This window comes from Rhinoraja longicauda, chromosome 12 (genome assembly GCF_053455715.1).
Source record: "Rhinoraja longicauda isolate Sanriku21f chromosome 12, sRhiLon1.1, whole genome shotgun sequence".
NCBI classification, from domain to species: Eukaryota; Metazoa; Chordata; class Chondrichthyes; order Rajiformes; family Arhynchobatidae; genus Rhinoraja; species Rhinoraja longicauda.
The window spans coordinates 35653009-35673161 of NC_135964.1; the positions used below are offsets into that span (position 1 = coordinate 35653009).

A 20153-nucleotide genomic window follows, 5' to 3' on the forward strand; every position below is an offset into this window, starting at 1 on the left:
TCAAGGTTTTGTTCTCAGTCCCCTGCTCTACTCTCTAGACACATGACAATGTAAACAGATACAGCTCCAACGCCATATTTAAATTTGCCGATGACACCACAGTTTCTGGAAAAATAACAAACAGGTAAAGGTAAGTCAGAGCACAAAAGGGAGATCGATAATCTGATTGAACGGTGCAGGAACAAACTTTCAAAGTTAACAAGGCCAAGTTTAATGACTTGAGGAAGGGGAAAACCAGAGATCCATCAACCTGTCTTCATCGATAAGACAGCAGTGGAGAGAGTCAACAGCTTCTAGTTCTGGGTATACATATCTCTGAAAACCTGTCCTGGACTTCAGGAAATACTGTATGTCACTGAATACTCTGTTGAGTGTCCACAGATGTACAATAAAGTGCTTACTGACTGGTTGCCTCATGGCCTGGTTCAGTAAGTCAACATCTGGGAAAGAAGGTGGCTGCAGAAGGTTTGTCTGGTCCATCACAGGCACTGACCTCCCCAACATCAAAGGGATCTACAGGAGATGCTGCCTCAAAAAGGCAGCTAATAATCAAAGACCCATATCACCCAAGGTTAGTATAAGAAAATAACTGCAGATGCTGGTACAAATCGATTTATTCACAAAATGCTGGAGTAACTCAGCAGGTCAGGCAGCATCTCGGGACAGAAGGAATGGGTGACGTTGGGTGGCAGTTTTTACATCTTTTAAATCTTGGCACGGTGTAGGATTCTGGCAGAAAGCAACATCGACCCACTCCTGCCAATACTCTCTATGGCCGCTAATTCTTGTTACTTTGTCATATTTTGTGTTTTCTTGATTGGTTTTGATACAAGGCTGCAATTTGGTCAAATTCCTTGTTGCCAATACCCACTGACCTGGAAATGCTGTGTGCTTACAATTATTAAGTTACCATGAGATGATGCTAGATGTCATACATCTCTGGCATAGCTTTTACTTGTTTGATAAGATGTTATTAACTTCCAAACATGACTAATGCTGATACACCTATAGTTCCAGTAAGTCAATTATATTTCCATGCATTGGATGCCTTACAATCTGATATAATACTTAACATACACTGGTCTTCTATGAAAAAAATATTTAAACGCCGGTTTTCAATCTAACAAATATACACACCTAATCCACCATTTCTCCTCCAATAGCTTTGCTTCCTTAGATCTGAAATCATTACATTTTTCCATGAAAACATTTACTTCTGCATTTAATCCCGATTCCTTTCATCTCTTCAAAGCACTGTTTGTTCCTAGATACAAGGACTGTATTTCTCTCCGCATAGTTTTGTGATATCACTGCTCTCTCACCTTTGAAAAACAATCTCTCAGAAGTGCTAAACTCATCTTAATTATGGAAGTTGGGGCAAGCCCATATGAGAGCCCTTGTAGATCTCCAGAAGCAGATTGATAGATGCATCAGCTGTAATCCATCTCAGGCACTATTCCAACGTGAGGGAAGACAGTGGTTTACCACTGGCAGTTTTGGCATTTATATTAATACGACAATCTATCACTTGGCTTTCAGCTACCCAGTTATAATTTGATTACTTGATTTTAAGCATTGCAGACCTCCCAACATTTGATTTTACAAATTCATAATGTTAATGTCCAAAATTCAGAATTTTACAACAAAATTCATAATATGGCACGTAATGCACCTTTTCAGCAAAAAAAAGTATGCACCCCAAATGCGCATATGCGTTGCGCTACATTCATGTGTGAAAAACGACTATAATTTCCAACAGTCTGTAGTTCTTGGACTCAATTTACAATGTCGGGCCGATCATGAGTATATTCTGCTATTTATAGAAAGGTTATTGAACAGAGATACTTTTGGCAACACAAAGAAAAAAATGTTTTGTTTTGTTTTTTCTATTTTGCTTTTTCCTTACACATCCTAATTCTCTTAGTATTGAATAAAAGAACAATGGTCATAAAATGTATGACTAAGTTATGAAGAAAGATTTGATATACGTGACTCGACTAAGCATACGGAAGTACTTGTTGAAGTAAATTTGCACATTAATTGATAATCAGCCCAAAAAGATGGTATAAGAAAATAACTGCAGATGCTGGTACAAATCGAAGGTATTTATTCACAAAATGTTGGAGTAACTCAGCAGGCCAGGCAGCATCTCAGGAGAGAAGGAATGGGTGACGTTTTGGGTCGAGACCCTTCTTCAGACTGATGTCAGGGGGGCGGGACAAAGGAAGGATATAGGTGGAGACAGGAAGATAGAGGGAGATCTGGGAAGGAGGAGGGGAAGAGAGGGACAGAGGAACTATCTAAAGTTGGAGAAGTCGATGTTCATACCACTGGGCTGCAAACCGCCCAGGCGAAATATGAGGTGCTGTTCCTCCAATTTCCAGTGGAGGAGGCCCATGACAGAAAGGTCAGACTGGGAATGGGAGGGGGAGTTGAAGTGCTCGGCCACCGGGAGATCAGTTTGGTCAATGCGGACCGAGCACAGGTGTTTAGCGAAGCGATCGCCGAGCCTGCGCTTGGTTTCACCGATGTAAATAAGTTGACATCTAGAGCAGCGGATGCAATAGATAAGGTTGGAGGAGGTGCAGGTGAACCTTTGTCTCACCTGGAAAGACTGTTTGGGTCCTTGGATGGAGTTGAGGGGGGAGGTAAAGGGACAGGTGTTGCAACTCGTGCGGTTGCAGGGGAAAGTGCCAGGGGTTGTGGTGGTTTGGGTAGGATGGGACGAGTGGACCAGGGAGTTACGGAAGGAACGGTCTCTGCGGAACGCAGAGAGGGGAGGGGATGGGAAGATATGGCCAGTGGTCGGGTCCCGTTGTAGGTGACGAAAATGTTGGCGGATGATTTGTTGGATCCGCTGGCTGGTGGGGTGGAAGGTGAGAACGAGGGGGATTCTGTTCTTGTTGCGAGTGGGGGGAGGGGGAGCAAGAGCGGAGCTGCGGGATGTAGAAGAGACCCTAGTGAGAGCCTCATCTATAATGGAGGAGGGGAAGCCCCGTTTCCTGAAGAACGAGGACATCTCTGAAGCCCTAGTGTGAAACACCTCATCCCGGGCGCAGATGCGGCGTAGACGAAGGAATTGGGAGTAGGGGATAGATTTTTTGCAGGGGACCGGGTGGGAAGAAGTGTAGTCCAGATGGTAATTGGCTTTTCTGCTGTGTTTTATATTTTAACCCCGTCTTAATTAATTAATATAGTTATATAATCTTGCACTTAAATTTAATATTTACTCATTACAGTTCCACCACTGATTTTCTGGCACTCTTGGTTCCAGAGCTTTGCTGGTTTATCCGGCCGGCCAAGGAAATTGGCTATGGGGATAGATGTGCTGGCTCCAGCTGGGCTGGAGTTCCAGAGCCTCGGCCGCAGGTTGCAAATTCAACCCACCGATTGGCCATGAGAGTCCCGATGAGGTCGAGATTGGCATCCTTGCCCGGCCTAGATGCTGCATTTTCAGAGAGACTTCGGGGGGGGGGGGGGGGGGGGGGGGATTTCTCGGGGAACCCCAAGTGGCCTCTAGTGGCCGAATTGACAAATTGCAATTACCGACTGTTTTGCAGAAAAATGTGAGGCGAAATCGGAATGGCGGAAATGAAATAAGCGGAAACTTTCCGCCAAATTCGGAAGGGTTGGGAGGGGTGGCATTGGATGCTTGATTGCCAATTTAAAGGATTAGCTTTCATGGTGCAACATTCTATGTAACTAAAGTTTAATAAATAACCTTCAGTTATTTATTACCCAAGTCGGCATTCACAGAAAATATTTCAGGCGTAGCTGGAACTTGGCTAAGTTTGAATGAGGTACTAAAACTGAAGGACCAGAATTGCTTGAACTCACTCAATCAGAAGTTACTGCCACCTGTAAAAGGGAATCTTGGGCTTTTAAAAGCATCACAATTATGTTCTTTGCCTTTTACAGAAATTTTCAGGAGTGACTTTTGGATATTGCTGAGGGATTTCACCATTATACTTAAAATATATGGCACATGTGGTAATACCGTGAGGATTACATTTGCTCAATGCTATGGGTCGTGTACCATGTTTTGCCATAATTAAAGCAGAGGACTTTATTCTGCCTTCTGTTTTACCAGCAGTACAACTTATTTGCTGTTTATCATGAAACAAAAGCAGTCGAGCGTAATAACAGAAATTAATTCAGAGCCATTTTCTTTTAACTCCAAGGAACCTTGTTATTCTAAAAGAATTCAATTCTAAAAAACTCCAATAATCCAGCGGGACTAGCCCTTTGCCTGACTAGCCAATTTTACAGACTACTGGATGTTATTTCTGTTAATAACCAAACAAATCTATGTCAATTGTTCTTTTAAAGAGGAGTGTTACAGGGTAGTATAATACATTTTCCAGTGAGCTTAAAGGAAATGAGAAATGTACACAAAAAATACACCCCTAAATGACAACGTTATTAAAGATAGTTATGAACAACTTCACCTAATCTGGTCCCAATGCACAGATTGGCTTGAAAGGGAAAGGAGGCAAAGATTATAGTTGCTCAGTCGGCTTTCTGGCTAATTAGAGTCAATAATCGTTGGACCAGGTCCTGAAACAGACACCAATGCTCATGTCAGAGAACTAGAGCAACATGGTGACATAGCTGGTAGAGTTGTTGGCTCAGTGCCAGAGACCCAGGATTGATCTTGACATTGGGTGCTGTCTGTGTGGACTGTGCAGATTCTCCCTGTGACCACAAGTTTCCTCCCACAACCCAACGACATGTAGGTTCACAGGCTTCTATAAAATTGGCATAATGTATAAGGAGTGGATGAAAGCGTGGGACAATATAGAACTAGGGTGATCGATGGTCAGCGTGAACTCGGTGGGCCAATGGCAGGTTTGCATGTTATATCTACAGTAAACATTCAGGACTAGTACCACTCTTGGACACATCTGATATCAAAGGGGAGCCGGTGAGAGCGCAGGGTCCGCGTTAACCAATCTGATCAACTCCCCCTCCCATTCCCAGTCTGACCTTTCTGTCATGGGCCTCCTCCAATGCCATAGTGAGGCTCACCGGAAATTGGAGGAACAGCACCTAATATTTCGCCTGGGCAGCTTACAGCCCAGTGGCAAGAACATTGACTTCTCCAACTTTAGATAGTTCCTCTGTCCCTCTCTTCCCCTCCCTCTTCCCAGATCGCCCTCTATCTTCCTGGTATCCACCTATATCCTTTCTTTGTCCCGCCCCCCTGACATCAGTCTGGTCTCGACCCGAAACGTCGCCCATTCCTTCTCTCCCGAGATGCTGCCTGACCTAATTTAATTTACATTTCCGCTTACAGCTAACGGATTTGTACCAAACTTTCGCTGAGTGACCGATGAAATGTAGATCGAACCAACTCAAACGTTACTGAAATCACCTTGGTTGTATAAATCACAACGCGCGCACAGCCGAAAATCTAGCCCAGAGTGCAAATATAACGAATTCATTGCAAGCGACAGATAACCAGCGTGGCAACACACATGCAAAAAGGGAGCCATCAGATGCAGAAGCAGCAGTGAGCATTATTTCAGCAAACGGACGGCATCGACAGCGCGCGCACGCGCCAACACCCGCGTTCCACCGTGTCGTCACAATGACGGACACGTGGCCCAGCCAATCGGGACCATCCTGGCACCCGCCAACGTTTGGGACGGTCCAATCAGACAAGCGGCTGTGCGCGGCAGGGGCGGGTCCAAGCCCAGCGTTGGCGTGTCCAAGCCCAGCGTTGGCGTTGCTGCGAAAACGCCCTTTAACCGTTTCCGAGCCCTCCGTCGCGTTGTGTTCGGTGCGTCCGTACACAGCCAAATGCAGGCGCCATTGAGGGCGAGTAGAGAAGGAGTGTCGAATGCTGCGACAGCGACGGCCAGCCGACCGTCAATGAGAAAGGGAAAGTTGACCGGGTTAGAAGGGGAAAGCGGGGCTTACTTACCGCGTTTGGCCGACATAGCAGGCGGGTTGCGGAGTTTGACACCGTTGCGCACTTTGCCTCCCTTTTTGCAGACGCTGCACGAATGGCGTGTTAACGGAAGAGAAGCGTTCAACTAAAAAAATCCTCCGTGCACTTCGTCCAATGACAGTGAGGCGAAGCTTTGCGCAGATAGCAACACATTGCTAGAATTGGACGGGGTGGAGAGGAAGCCGCCGACCTGCCCGAGTCTACTGGCCCACAGGGCGTTTGCAAACCTGCCAATGTCTCGATGTGAAACAACGCCTGAGGCGGGGGCGTCACTCGGCCCTCGTTAAAGCATTCGTTGCTGCAGCACATCGTTGCGTTTGCGTGTTTTCCCCATCTGGCTTACAGGGGTTTGAATAATGTATGAAATAGGCGTTGCTGAACGTTTACGGCGTTCGTGTGGCCAAAAAATAAATAATACCACAGGAAATTGAGTTCATTATTTTTATCTGGTAGATGCTAACATCCAGTTCAACACTCCTGGTGCCATTATTTCCCCCGAATGAAGGATTTACAAATAATCGGGAACATGAAACGGATACGGTTGAAGTATTGTTGCCATATCCGTAAAACGTTTTTACGTACATGGTATTTCTACATTTCAATTACAGTGCTCAGACCGCAAATTATTGTGAATAAATCTCAAAGGAGTTCACTCTCACAGACCATCTGCCATGAATTACAAAATAATAAATGGTTGAGAGATGAAGGGTTCCGACCGTAAAGATGTGTATATCTTCCGCAGATGCTGCCTAACCCTCCGAGTTCCTCCGACTACTTTTTGCTCAATTCGACCATCTGCGGTCTCTTGCGCCGTCAGGAATTATGTTTGGAGAGGACCAGGGAATTCTAGAGTATATGATCATTTGCTCACTTTAAATACAGGCTGATTAGTCCGGCAAAGATCAACGTATCGTCGAGGGATCACGTTAGTGTTTGTGCATATGCAATGAATATTCGAAAATGAGCCCAGCAGTTACTGCGAGAGAAAACGTTGATGTCACACAATAAACATGGTTTATGACAGGCAATCTGTTGAAGAGTTTGGCCCACCATTTTTTTTTTGCGTGATAAATGCAACTTATTTTTTCAACAGTAGATGCTGATATTCATGAAAATGGGTGGTGCACGTTTGATGCTGGGAAATTGTGGCATTTAGTGCCGTGTGTCAGGCCCTGAAGTGTCCAGACCAATGTTCGGTTTTGTGCTCTTTGAGAAGAGAATGTTAATCAGTGCCGGATTAACATTGTTGCAAAAGTAGCATTTGCCACGGGGCCCACATTTTCGAGGCCCCTGCGCTAAATGCTTGAAATCGGCATCCCACTGAGGGACGCTGTGTTGCGCGCGCCGCTCCCCGACCGCCGCGGGTTGAATGTGTTGGCGGGGCTAAGCGGACCAATGGGCAGCCGGCGTGTCACCCCCCAACCCCCAACCGCCAACGACAGACCCAGAGGGATAGAGACAGGCACAGAGGTGAGACCGGGGTAGACTGGGGTGGGGGGAAGCACCTAGGGTTGCCAACTGTCGGGATATCCCTTATTTTGGGCAAAATTTGTTTGTCCTGTACGGGACCGCCCTTGTCCCATATGCGGGCCGCTGTAAACCCGGACAGCGTAGGCTAACGGAGCTTGTTAACGGAGTTTGGGGAGCGGGGCCGAGTGTGTTCGCCGAACGGAGGTTGCAACCCGCCGTCATTGGTGGAGCGGGGGCACGTGGCCACCGGCTGGGTTAGGTCACGTGGGGCGCGGGCGGTGACATCACTTTGTCCCATATTTAAGGCACTTTCATAACATATGCTACGGGCCCCGCACTAGCTTAATCCGGCCCTGGATGTAAACCGGGGTAAATAATTTGTATTTAATTTAAAAAGGATGCAATTCATCTAATACACAGGCTAGAAACTTTACATAGAAAAATCACTATCTGCATCCCATTGGAAATTAACCAAATCACAAAAATAAGACAAAGAAGGAAACCCTTCTTAATCAATATGGAATAACTATAATGCTTCAATTGATTTGTGTGATTACTATTTGATGGAATGAAATTAACCAACAATAAATTTATTACCTGTCACTGTCTTACCATTGACAGTTAATGGAACCATTTATCTGAATAATTCATGTTTTTCTGAATTTCCTGGACTATTTGGACCTTAGAACTGATCTCCGCTTTGCAGCCCGTCCATAGTGTTCTGCAGTTTAATCGTGACTTGAAAAGTACAATTTTACTATTTGTTGCTGCATCACCTATGTCCCTCTTAATTTCATCCATCGTATTCAAAACAAGTCTTGACCCCTTGTTAAATTTATAACATTCTTTAGGTTCTTTCTTTTGACCAACATAAACCTATATGATAGGGAGTTTATCTTTACAGGACCACGTTACGGGCTCCGGGCTAAAAAAAAGCCAAACTATCTAGTTTCTGTAATTCCCCATTTTGTCCTTTTTTAATTCAATGCTTACTTTCTCTGAACGCCGATCCTTGTATTGAGATAGAGAGACATAGAGTAGTAAACCAATAAGGATACTGAACTTTGGTCCATCACCATTTACTGATACTCATCCTATATTAATCCCATTATTATTCTCATCAACTCCCTGACCCCCATTCTAACACTAGGGGCAATTATAGTAACCAATACACTTGCCCCAACTTGCATGTCTGTGAGATGCAGGCAGAAACCTGTGCAATCACACACAACACTCCACACAAACACACCCAAGGTCAGGATTGAACCCAGATCTCTGGCACATGTGAGGCAGAGACTCTACTGTGTTACCTAACTTAAATGCCGAGTTTGTGCTATATTAATAGCCAGTTTATTCAAAGTATATGGGTGTAAAACTACAATCATCCAAAACTAATTTTTAAAAAACAAGAGAACCAGTTAAAATAATTTTTGAAAATCTAAAAATAACTAGATGTTGGAAAAACAAAATTAAAACAGAAATGCTGGAGACTCGGCAAGTTAGGTAGCATCATTGGAAGGAGAAACAATGTTGACGCTTCAGATGAAGAGTCTCAGACCTGAAACATTAATTAGACAATAGACAATAGGTGCAGGAGTAGGCCATTCGGCCCTTCGAGCCAGCACCGCCATTCAATGTGATCATGGCTGATCATTCTCAATCAGTACCCCGTTCCTGCTTTCTCCCCATACCCACTGACTCTGCTATCCTTAAGAGCTCTATCTAGCTCTCTCTTGAATGTATTCAGAGAATTGGCCTCCACTGCCCTCTGAGGCAGAGAATTCCACAGATTCACAACTCTGACTAAAAAGGTTTTTCCTCATCTCTGTTCTAAATGGCCTACCCCTTATTCTTAAACTGTGGCCCCTGGTTCTGGATTGTTCCACTTTCCACAGATGCTCTGACTTGTTAAGTATTTCCAGTATTTTGTGTTTTGGGAACAAGTATAATAGGTCATACAATTTTCAGTTTCTGTTACAACTTGCAGATTCAGCAGTTTACTCATGTCAAGTAAAGCAGACCCATTCCCTGTGTTGAATCAAATGCCACCATTATCCTGGGTTGTAATGGTAGCTTGTTATTTGAACTAAATTTGAAATTCATATGCATCTTTTATTTGGGTGTCAACATATTGTTCCTTAACATTGTTTTATAAAGCTCTTAGGAAATCATTAGCATTAGTTGAAAGCCAATAGGTTTGGCTCCTATTCCGCTTTAGGACCAGCAGAATTACTGGCAAAACACTTCACTGCTGCCTGGTACTAGTTTCACTGACAGGGTTCTTCAAAGATTGGTAGATCAGAACTGAAGGAGGAATGCTCTCTATTAAAGGTGGACACAAAGATTGAAGTTGTTAACAATAGATTTCAAAAATAAAGCTCAATTTAGGGCAGACATTTATTATTGAAAAACGTTCCATTATGGAACTATAGACTAAATCAAATGATCTTCCAGGACAACATTCAGGAACATCTGGCAGGAATCAATCAGGAAAACCTCTATTACTACACAACATAATTGCAGATTGACTATATTTTGAGAAAGGCTACAATGCACAAAAAAATATCCATGGTCTGCCTGTTTCTATGGCTGATAGAAAAGTAAATGAGGTCAGATCTTCTGGAGTAGAGTCTATCATCACACCCTAATGCAGGAAGGATTAGTGACCTATGCAATGTTACATACATCGGTTGCTGGGTCTGGTGTCATAATGAAGTACTGTTCCTACGTTTCAAGAGAGATCATTGGGATACGAGTGAGTTCTGGGGCAAACATCGATTATTCCATCAATCTGCTCACTTCAAAGACATGCACGTTTATAGATTAATTGGCTTGGTATCATTGTAAATCGTCCCCAGTATGTGTAGGATAGCGTTAGCGTGCAGGGGTCGCTGGTCGGTGCGGACCCGGTGGGCCGAAGGGCCTGTTTGTGCACTGCATCTCTGAACTAAATTAAACTTGTGACGTAAATATTGTAAAGGTTTGTGGATTCGGATGCCACTCACCTCAAGTTACCTATTTTCTGGCCTATATTTGTAGTCAATATTTATTCGGATGATCCTGTTAAATTTCCGGTCAATGTTAATTTCCTGGATGTTGATAGTGTGCAACTCAACAATATTAATACAGATGATTGTCAATTGGAGATGATTAGATTTTGTTTTATTAATCATTTCGCTACGACCTAACATCGTGGAATCGGCGGCCTCCAGCTGGGATCGACCTCAAAGACTCCGGTCGCAGGGCCTGGACTTACCATCTCGGAGGCTTCGGCCGTGGGCCCTGCAGACCGCAACATCGGGAGTTCGCAGGTCCCTGGCTGGTGACCGGCTTTTGGGAGCTCCAGCCGTAGCAACTTCGACCGCCCCGAAGCGTGAGGTATGATCAACCCGCCCGCAGGCCCTTCATCGCCCTGCGTGGCCTGGCCGCAGCACTTTCCATCGCCTGGTGGGGGCTCAGGACTTTCATCGGCCTGCTCAGATCGGCCCTGGGACTTTCCATCGCCCGGTGGGGGCTTCAAAAAGTTGGGAGCCTCGATCACCTCGTGGCACCACGGGAGAAGAACGAGGAGGAGATAAGACTTTGCCTTCCATCACAGTGAGGGTGTGCCTAGAGCAATCACTGTGATGGCTGTTTTATGTAAAAAAAAAAATTATCTGTGTGTCTTGTGCTTTTTAATGTCTACTGCCGGACCCTGACGTGAGAGGACGCTGGCGTTGAGTATTCGCCGCTTTTCCGTCAGGATAGTTTGTCTGTTTGTTTCTATGTTAATTGTTTTTGTAAAGCGCTTTGAGCATGTGATAAGGCGCTATATAAAATAAATGGATTATTATTATTATTATTATTGCCTGGTGCTGGGATGGTGCAATCTTTAATCATGTTTAAACTGAATATTTTCCAAGTCTTCCTGGATGTGAACATCAAATACATCATCATCTCAGAAGTTGCAAATGGAATTGAATATTAAACAATCATCACCAAACATCCACTCCTCTGATTGTATGATGAAGTGAAGGCCCGGATGAAATATATAAAGGCCACTCTGAGGAACTTCAGCAATTACATCCTGGGGTTGAAATAAACCTCAACCATCTCATATGCTGAGGTCTTCCAGCATTGAGGATAGGGATATCTATGATCCTACTCTTCCCACTCACCTTTCAATTGTCCACTATTTTTCACCACTGGATATGACATCATTTTTTGATCTGATTTTTTAAAATTGTGGGATCACTTAGCTCTGAAACAGCACACATCTTTTGCTGTTTAGCTTGTATGTCGTTGTGTGTTCAGTTGTAACTTCAATTGTAAATGTACAGTGCATTCAGAAAGTATTCAGACCCCTTCACTTTTTCCACATTTTGTCACGTTACAGCCTTATTTTAAAATGGATTAAATTCAATTTTTTTAAATCATCAATCTACACACAATACTCCAATGAAGAAGCGAAAACAGGTGTTTAGATATTTTTGCAAAGTAATTAAAAAGAAATAAGTGAAATATCACATTTACATAAGTATTCAGACCCTTTGCTATGACACTCAAAATTGAGCTCAGGTTCATCCTGTTTCCGTTGAATATCCTTGAGATGTTTCTACAACTTGATTGGAGTTCACCAGTGGTAAATTAAATTGATTGACATGATTTGGAAAGGCACACGCCCGTCTATATAAGGTCCCACAGTTGACAGTGCATGTCAGAGCAAAAACCAAGCCATGAAGACGAAGAAATTGGCCGTAGACCTCCAAGACAGGATTGTGTCGAGACACAGATCTGGGGAATGGTATAAAATAATTTCTGCAGCATTGCAGGTCACGACCTTTTTTCTGGGTCGTGTCTCCGTTCACGCTGCGGCCTACCATCGGCCAAACACCTGGAGCTGGCGGCGTCCAGCTGGGACCACCTGGGGCTCTGGTTCGCAGAGCCCGCGGACTGGACTTACCATCTGCGGAGCTGGCTGCCTTCGGAGGCTGTGGTGGCGCTGCGAGTGCGGCTGCGACTCGCCTTGGGAGGCTTCGGCCACGTGGACGTCGGAGGCTCGCAGGCCCCTGGGTGGGGGCCGACTTCGGGAGCTCCGGCAGCGGCAGCGGCAGCGTCTTCACCCGCCCCGAATCGCGGGGCTTGGGTCGGCCCGCTGCGGACCTTTCACCGTCCGGCGCGGCCTGAAATGGGCCGCGGGATTTTCTCTGCCCGGCGGGGGCTTCAATGTCGGGAGCCCTGACCGCCCCGATGTGGCAAGTTCAACAGCCTGACCGCGGGAGAAGACGGCAGGGAAGAGAAAAGACATTCTGGCCTTCCATCATAGTGAGGAGATGACTGGAGGAGACTCACTGTGATGGATGTTTTTTTGTTTTATGTTGGTTTTGTGATTGTGTGTGTTATTGCTTCGTATTGTTGGACTGTGGGTAACGAAATTTCGTCAAAAAAACATGTTTTTTTGGATGACAATAAAGGCTATTCTGATTCTGAAGAGCACAGTGGCCTCCGTCATTCTTAAATGGAAGAACTTTGGAACCACCAGGACTGTTCATAGAGCTGGCCGCCCAGCCAAACTGAGCAATCGGGAGAAGGGGCTTGGTCAAGGAGGTGACCAAGAACCCAATGGTCACTCTGACAGAGCTCCAGAGTTCCTCTGTGAAGATGGGAGAACCATCCAGAAGGCCAACTATATCTGCAGCACTCCTCTAATCAGTACTTTATGGTAGAGTGGCCAGACGAAAGTCACTCCTCAGTGAAAGGCACATGACAGCCCGCTTGGAGTTTGCCAAAAAGGACTCTCAGACCATGAGAAACAAGATTCTCTGGTCTGATGAAACCAAGATTGAACTCTTTGGCCTGAATGCCAAACGTCACATCTGGAGGAAACCAGGCACTGCTCATCACCTGGCCAATACCATAACTACGGTGAAGCATGGTGGTGGCAGCATCATGCTGTGGAGATGTTTTTCAGCGGTAGCAGCTGGGAGACTAGTCAGAATCGAGGGAAAGATGAACGGAGCAAAGTACAGAGAGAACCTTGATGAAGTGGGGATAAATGGGTCCCTTTCAGAATGGCACGCAGTGACTAGTGGGGTACCGCAAGGCTCAGTACTGGGATCGCAGCTATTTACAATATACATTAATGACTTGGATGAAGGGATTAAAAGTACCATTAGCAAATTTGCAGATGATACAAAGCTGGGTGGTAGTGTGAACTGTGAGGAAGATGCTTTGAGGTTGCAGGGTGACTTGGCAGATGCATGGCAGATGCAGTTTAATGTGGATAAGTGTGAGGTAAGAATAGGAAGGCAGATTATTATCTGAATGGTGTCAAGTTAGGAAAAGGGGACGTACAACGAGATCTGGGTGTTCTAGTGCATCAGTCACTGAAAGGAAGCATGCAGGTACAGCAGGCGGTGAAGAAAGCCAATGGAATGTCGGCCTTCATAACAAGAGGAGTTGAGTATTGGAGCACAGAGGTCCTTCTGCAATTGTACAGGGCCCTAGTGAGACCGCACCTGGAGTACTGTGTGCAGATTTGGTCTCCAAATTTGAGGAAGGATATTCTTGCTATTGAGGGCGTGCAGCGTAGGTTTACTAGGTTAATTCCTGGAATGGTGGGACTCATATGTTGAAAGACTGGAGTGACTAGGCTTGTATACACTGGAATTTAGAAGGATGAGAGGGGATCTTATCGAAACGTATAAGATTATTAAGGGGTTGGACACGTTAGAGGCAGGAAACATGTTCCCAATGTTGGGGGAGTCCAGAACCAGGGGCCACAGTTTAAGAATAAGGGGTACGCCATTTAGAAAGGAGATGAGGAAAAACGTTTTCAGTCAGAGTTGTAAATCTGTGGAATTCTCTGCCTCAGAAGGCAGTGGAGGCTAATTCTCTGAATGCATTCAAGAGAGAGCTAGATAGAGCTCTTAAGGATAGCGGAGTCAGGGGGGTATGGGGAGAAGGTAGGAACGAGGTACTGATTGAGAATGATCAGCCATGATCACATTCAATGGTGGTTCTGTCTCGAAGGGCCGAATGGCTTACTCCTGCACCTATTGTCTATTGTTTATTGTCTAAAACATTCTCCAGAGCATTCGGGACCTCAGACTGGGGCAGAGGTTCACCTTCCAACAGGACCACGACCCTAAGCACACAGCCAAGACAACGCAGGAGTGGCTTCGTGACAAGTCTGTGAATGTCCTTGAGTGGCCCAGCCAGAGCCTGGACCTGAACCCGATCGAACATCTCTGTGCTCCAAGCATGTTTTCTGCACTCTGCAGGTGTTCACTGGTTTGATGCTAACATTAGAATGAGGCACATGGCTGGTCATGAGTTTTCAGATTATAGCAAAATATAATTCTGCTGGACATGACAGCTCACAGTGTCTCCTAAAAACCTAAAAAATAAGCTTCTTGATCAGTTCTGAATCTGTCTCATTTAGTAGTGTGGTGGTGTCAATATAGAAAATGGAGTCCTTGGTGTGAAAACAGGATTTGTTTCCAAAAGGACTGGACTGTGGTCATTTCTGCTGAAGCTATAAAGAACAAACACTTCTGCAGCATGAATAATGCATGAGAATAAGGTAAAATCAATTATTCTCTCATATTAGTCTTTCACCCACTGCTGTCGGGCTCATCTGGTATCTGTGATGTTCAGGACCCAGCCAATTCAATGAGTAGTGGTGTCACTGAACAAATCTCTTGATGGACAATAAAATCCTGAACCCAGAATATATTTTGTGCAGTTTTACCCTCACTGCATCTTCCATGTCAGCTTGATGGTTTATCATTTGTATTTAAAAATTGTCCCGATGAAGTCACCAAACTGAAATGTTCCTTGTTTCTTTCCTTGCTCCATTTGATCTCCTAGTACAGAAAGTTACTTTTTCATTTCATATATTGTTCAACTTCCTTTATAATGCTCTATCCCATATCATTTTACCCAGCAGAAATGATCAACAAGCAGAAATAATCAACCAGTAGGTCCAAGACAGCATTTGGGGTTCACCAAGCTTTCGGTTTCTACAAGCTACAAAAAGAGCTGATTGACCTTCGCTCAATTTGCCGCTCAAAAGCTTAGCTGGTTTGTGTTAGTTAAGAGCACCTGTTTCCATGCCAGGGAGATTTAGGCTAGTTGTAGTACACTCATCGTGGCTCTATCTGAAACCAATGAATCTTGTACAAACTTATTTTCTTATTAAATAAAATAATTAATTGGCCTTTTTGTTTAAGGATCATTATTGCAGATGCTTGAAACAAATCACAATGTAATTTTAAAATCATTCACAAAACATTGAAAGTCACAAAGTACCCATGAACTGTGTGTACAACTGGTGCAAAGAATATATTTTGGTCCTCTTCTGAAATCACAAAGATAGATATAACGAGTTCAAATATGGAAAATAGTTCTTTTTCTGCCGATCAAATGCAGTCACATTTATTGTCAGGCTCTATGCACACCGTCAAAGCAGCCAGACTTGACTGGCCATATGTACTGTACTTGGGGAGAATTCACAGGGAAAGATTCACAATTTTTACTAAAAATAAATACAAGACTTAAAAGTGTTGCACAGCTCTAAAATATACAAAGGCTTAGAAATTAATTGTAAACTTTGAAAACATTTTACAAAAAAGCATCTCGGCATTTTAAAAAGTCCATATTTACAAATATTACAAAAAAATTATAAAATGGCTGCATATCCATAAACCATTCTTGTCTTCCAGATTGGACAGGTTCTAGTACCAATACAGTTACACTGTAACCTTCTTTTATATTTAATTTTATACAATAAACCAAAACTAATATTTTGTTAACTCTGCCAACTATGCAGTTAAGATGCATTCATTCAACCTTTGGCAAAACCGTAGGCATTATTCTTTTAGAGACCATATACATTTTATTTCAACTGTGCAGAACCTTGTAGTTGTCTTATATATGCCAAAATAACTGAAAGAAAGCCTATATAAATTAGGAATCATCAGATACTATAAGAAAACAGCTGCAGAACTTCAAACACTCACTCTCTTACACTTCAGTGCAAACAACAGAACACACCTATTGGATAATGTTTCACAAAAGTAATTCATATATAATTAGATCACCTTATTTAAAGATGGCAGTGCTGTCGGAGCATTCAGTAATTGTATGAGTGCTTCAAATAAAAACAAAGCAGTTCCTCTTGCAACTATGCATCATATATTTTAACATGTAAATTGTCCAGAATGGTTTTTCTTCATTTTAAAATATTTTCATGTAGCCACCTATTCCAGGGAAAAGAAAGATTGGCACATGACTGCTGCTATTGTAACTGTGCAGGGATTGATATATAATCTTTTGCTGAAGAATGGTGCTTTTTATTGAGTGCTTTACACTGCAAGCTTGACAATGTTACCTAACGCAGCCACCAGCAGTGATACAAAGTTTTCAAATTACACAATAAATTGTGCTCATTCATAAGATGGGGATTATTGCAAATAATGTAGAATCTGACCAACAGGAATGAAATATTTGATGACACAGAAGCAACCTTATCAGCGGATGAAATTTATACCCGCCAAGTTTCCCATTTACTTCAAGTTCATCAGCATTTGATAAAAACAAGGTTAACATTTTCAGGGAAAGCCCTGTTTTTATAACTAGATGCTCATCATTGAATTGTTAACTAACATTTTATCATGTACTGATTGGTCTTGCATTTTCAACACTTTCTGTTCTCATTTGCAATTCCTTCATTTGCAGTGTTTCCTGGTATTTTGTGTGATTGTTGCTATTATAAAAAGTGGCCAGATATGATTGCTGTGACTTTTAACAGTCATTGCCTTCAAGCTGAAGTTGACCAAGGTTGATGGGTAAACGCTCTGTGAACAGACCAATGGCGCTTTGTCTATTTTACATAGTTCATATATTCAAAGAGACTCATGTCATGGTGTCAAATATACTTACAATTTTGAACAATTAATGTTTATAGGTTTGTACTACCTTTGCTATTCTGAGATTATTTCCCAGTCTTCAATGCAGCTATTTCATTATCTACATTGCTCTACAATATTTCATCTTTCATTGTCAAAGTGGGATTACAGCCTCTTCGCAAAATATCTTTACTGAACATCTCTGGATCAGTCTGCACTTTAGAAATACCCTATTTTCTTACCCATTCACATATCATTCATCTCTCACAGTTACTCATCCGCTTCGCACTTTTTGAACATTACATTTTTCAATTCGCATGAAAGCTCCTCTTTCTTATCCATTCTTTTTAAGTTTACACTATCACCAATTCCTTCCCAAACCTATAAGGGGATCATAACAAGCTATCTCGACAGGAGGGAAACTCACTGGAGTGGGTGAACAAATGGCTTAAGTTAAAATTGCCCCATGCACTTACTGTTCTTCTTTCCCTTTTCACTAAAGAACTGATAACCACAGAAAACTGTCTTTTTACCTTTTCAGTAAATCCCATTACTTACATCTTGCATTAATAACGTGTAACTTCTGCTTATTCAACACAATAATAGTAGATTATCTGATAAAGAATGTCAAACCTTGTTAAAAAGGTTTATTGTTTCTCTTCTCTTCACCCTGATCTGCCCCAACCAAACCTCATCTGTTATTGTGGGTTCTGAAAATGCTTATATATATTGTTTTAAATGATGCCATTTTGCCAGCATGCAATTCTTGGTGTCTATACACAAGTAATTCAATTGTAATCACAAAAATAACCATTTCCTTAGGTTTCTTTTTTTATATTTGTACAATATAATATTCTTTAAGATTTTTTTTTAAAAAGGTAACATTGTTTATGATTAGGTAGTACCATATTAATCCTTTGAGTGTAATTCCTATTTCTTCAGTAAACAATAGAGGTTAATGAAAGTTTAGGCTATGATGGAAGACCGCTTGAGTAAATATAGAATATTAAGCTCTTAAAACTAGGCATTTGTATCTGCTTTCTGTTGGATTTATGAGAAAGAAAAAGTTAAATTTTAAACTAATTATCACAACAGAGCATCTTAATTGCGATTTGTGGATGACAAGAAGACACAATTTGAAAGGGGTCATTCTCAAAAATAATACCCATTGTATAATGATGCATTTAAAATGATATGTGCATATTATGTATTGGCGCAAATACATCTGCTCCTGCATCATCTCATTTCTCACTGTCTTACTCTCTAAGGTACAGTACAATTTTTTCCCCAGAATATACAGAAGGTGCAAATGATGAAGAATGTCCATGGCTCAAATGATTAACACTTTTTGTAACTATCTAAAATTTGTGACATTTACAGTAGTTTTTAAGTCTGTGCTACATTTAGCACAGAATATTTTATTTAATGTTTACAAAATCATGTTTGGAGTAACAAGAACGGCATTGTCCATTTCTCAAAACTGAGCTTTCTTTAGGCATCTGTTTTATGGCACCGAATAATAGGTGAAAGGGAATGACAGTGCATACGAGGTTGCAACATTCTTAAGAGTTTTAAATTGAATATTACCCAAATTCAGAAAACATAGCCTTTGATTTTCTTTCATTAATGAGTCAAAATCACTTTTCGTGATTTACTCTAGTTATATTTGAAAAAGTAGCTTATTTAATCAGTGTTTATGTTGATCAAATTACTAGTAGTTTTTGAGAAACAATTAAGGGATCTATTATTTCAGTAGTTATTTTTTGTTAATACCTCAGGCAGCAGTATATATTCTTGTGTTTATGACCTACCTTACTTCTGATAAACCTCTCAGTCTAAACATCACTAAACTAAACCGCATGCATGTTCATGTTTGTTTTACCACTGTTGCTGCCGCAGACAGCCATTTGATGCCTGATTGTCATGTGGGAGAGCTCCGATCATCATGTAGACTTCCATCTGAGTTTTCAGCTTCCCCTTCAGAGATGACTTGCATTGGTGCACTATGAAGGCGACTGCGAGCACTGTAGCGACTACTGCCCGCTGCCGGTGGTGCTCGAGAGCGACTTGGTCTGGATGATAATGGGCTGGAGAAGCTCCTGGAGGAGATTCCTTCCGTACTAAACCTTGGGGAGCATGGTGAAATTAGCAACTGCATTTCACATCCAGAAGGGGAAATGGAATTGTCTTCAGAATCTTTAGCATGTTCTGGGGAAATATCTTCAGGAGACTTGGGAGAAACTGGACTTGCATTTTTCAATATTTCTGTCGCTGACAGTCGATAGCTTGAGTCTGACCGACTGCCTTTTTTGAGCAGCAGTAGTTTGAACTCCTCCTGTGAGGTGTTGGATTTGCGGACACTCCTATAAATAGGGCCAGGCTGTTTCTGGACAGTTGGAGGGGTCCCAGGGGAGCTGCCAGGGGATGATCGTGGTTTGTTTACATTCGGCCCTTCATCAGAATCTTTCCTCCCAAGTAGTTTCCTCTTTGATCTGGAGTGAAGAGCAAAAATACATTTCCTCAAAGGTGTTTCAAGACATTGATTAAAATGAATGTGCTACTACTACGTTCAGAAATGACTTCAAAGAGGATTACCAACCCTGCATTCATACATCTTGTGGAAGATTTCGTACCGTTCTTTTTTCCACATGGCCTATTTTCAGAACTCAATAAATTGTTCAAATAATATAAAAAGAGACCCAAATGAAAATCAAAGCAAAACTGTAGAAACTGTAAATCTGAAGAAAAACCCCAAATGCTGGAAGAACTCAGCACGTCAGGTAACATCTGAGGAAAGAGGAACAATCACGCTTCAAGTCTGCAGCCTTCATCAGAACCTG

General features: G+C 42.6%; 2 protein-coding genes and 1 long non-coding RNA gene across 11 annotated transcripts in view; 1 reads left to right on the top strand and 2 right to left on the bottom strand.

Annotated features, from left to right (window-relative positions):
* Window positions 1-6242, bottom strand: part of LOC144598906 (uncharacterized) — a 39997-nt gene extending 33755 nt beyond the window's left edge. For 3 of the 5 annotated variants that reach the window (XR_013547929.1, XR_013547928.1, XM_078409475.1), the window contains exon 1: window positions 5927-6240. Coding sequence is in view for 2 of the 5 variants with exons in the window: in XM_078409475.1 (XP_078265601.1) it covers window positions 5927-5942 (16 nt within the window). In the remaining 3 variants the exon portion in view is untranslated. Of the gene's footprint in view, window positions 1-4986; window positions 5102-5926 lie in introns of those variants that run through there. The other 2 variants (XM_078409477.1, XM_078409476.1) reach the window with 2 other exon arrangements.
* Window positions 6243-7176: 934 nt separating this feature from the next.
* Window positions 7177-20153, top strand: part of LOC144598908 (uncharacterized) — a 71505-nt gene continuing 58528 nt past the window's right edge. Inside the window, exon 1 of the long non-coding RNA XR_013547930.1 lies at window positions 7177-7423. This is a non-coding gene — a long non-coding RNA (uncharacterized LOC144598908). The remainder of the gene's footprint in view (window positions 7424-20153) is intronic.
* Window positions 15651-20153, bottom strand: part of LOC144598907 (actin remodeling regulator NHS-like) — a 351767-nt gene continuing 347264 nt past the window's right edge. For all 5 annotated transcript variants that reach the window (XM_078409482.1, XM_078409481.1, XM_078409480.1 and 2 more), the window contains one exon: window positions 15651-19805. In XM_078409482.1, the coding sequence (XP_078265608.1) occupies window positions 19235-19805 (571 nt within the window). In that variant the 3' untranslated portion in view covers window positions 15651-19234. The remainder of the gene's footprint in view (window positions 19806-20153) is intronic.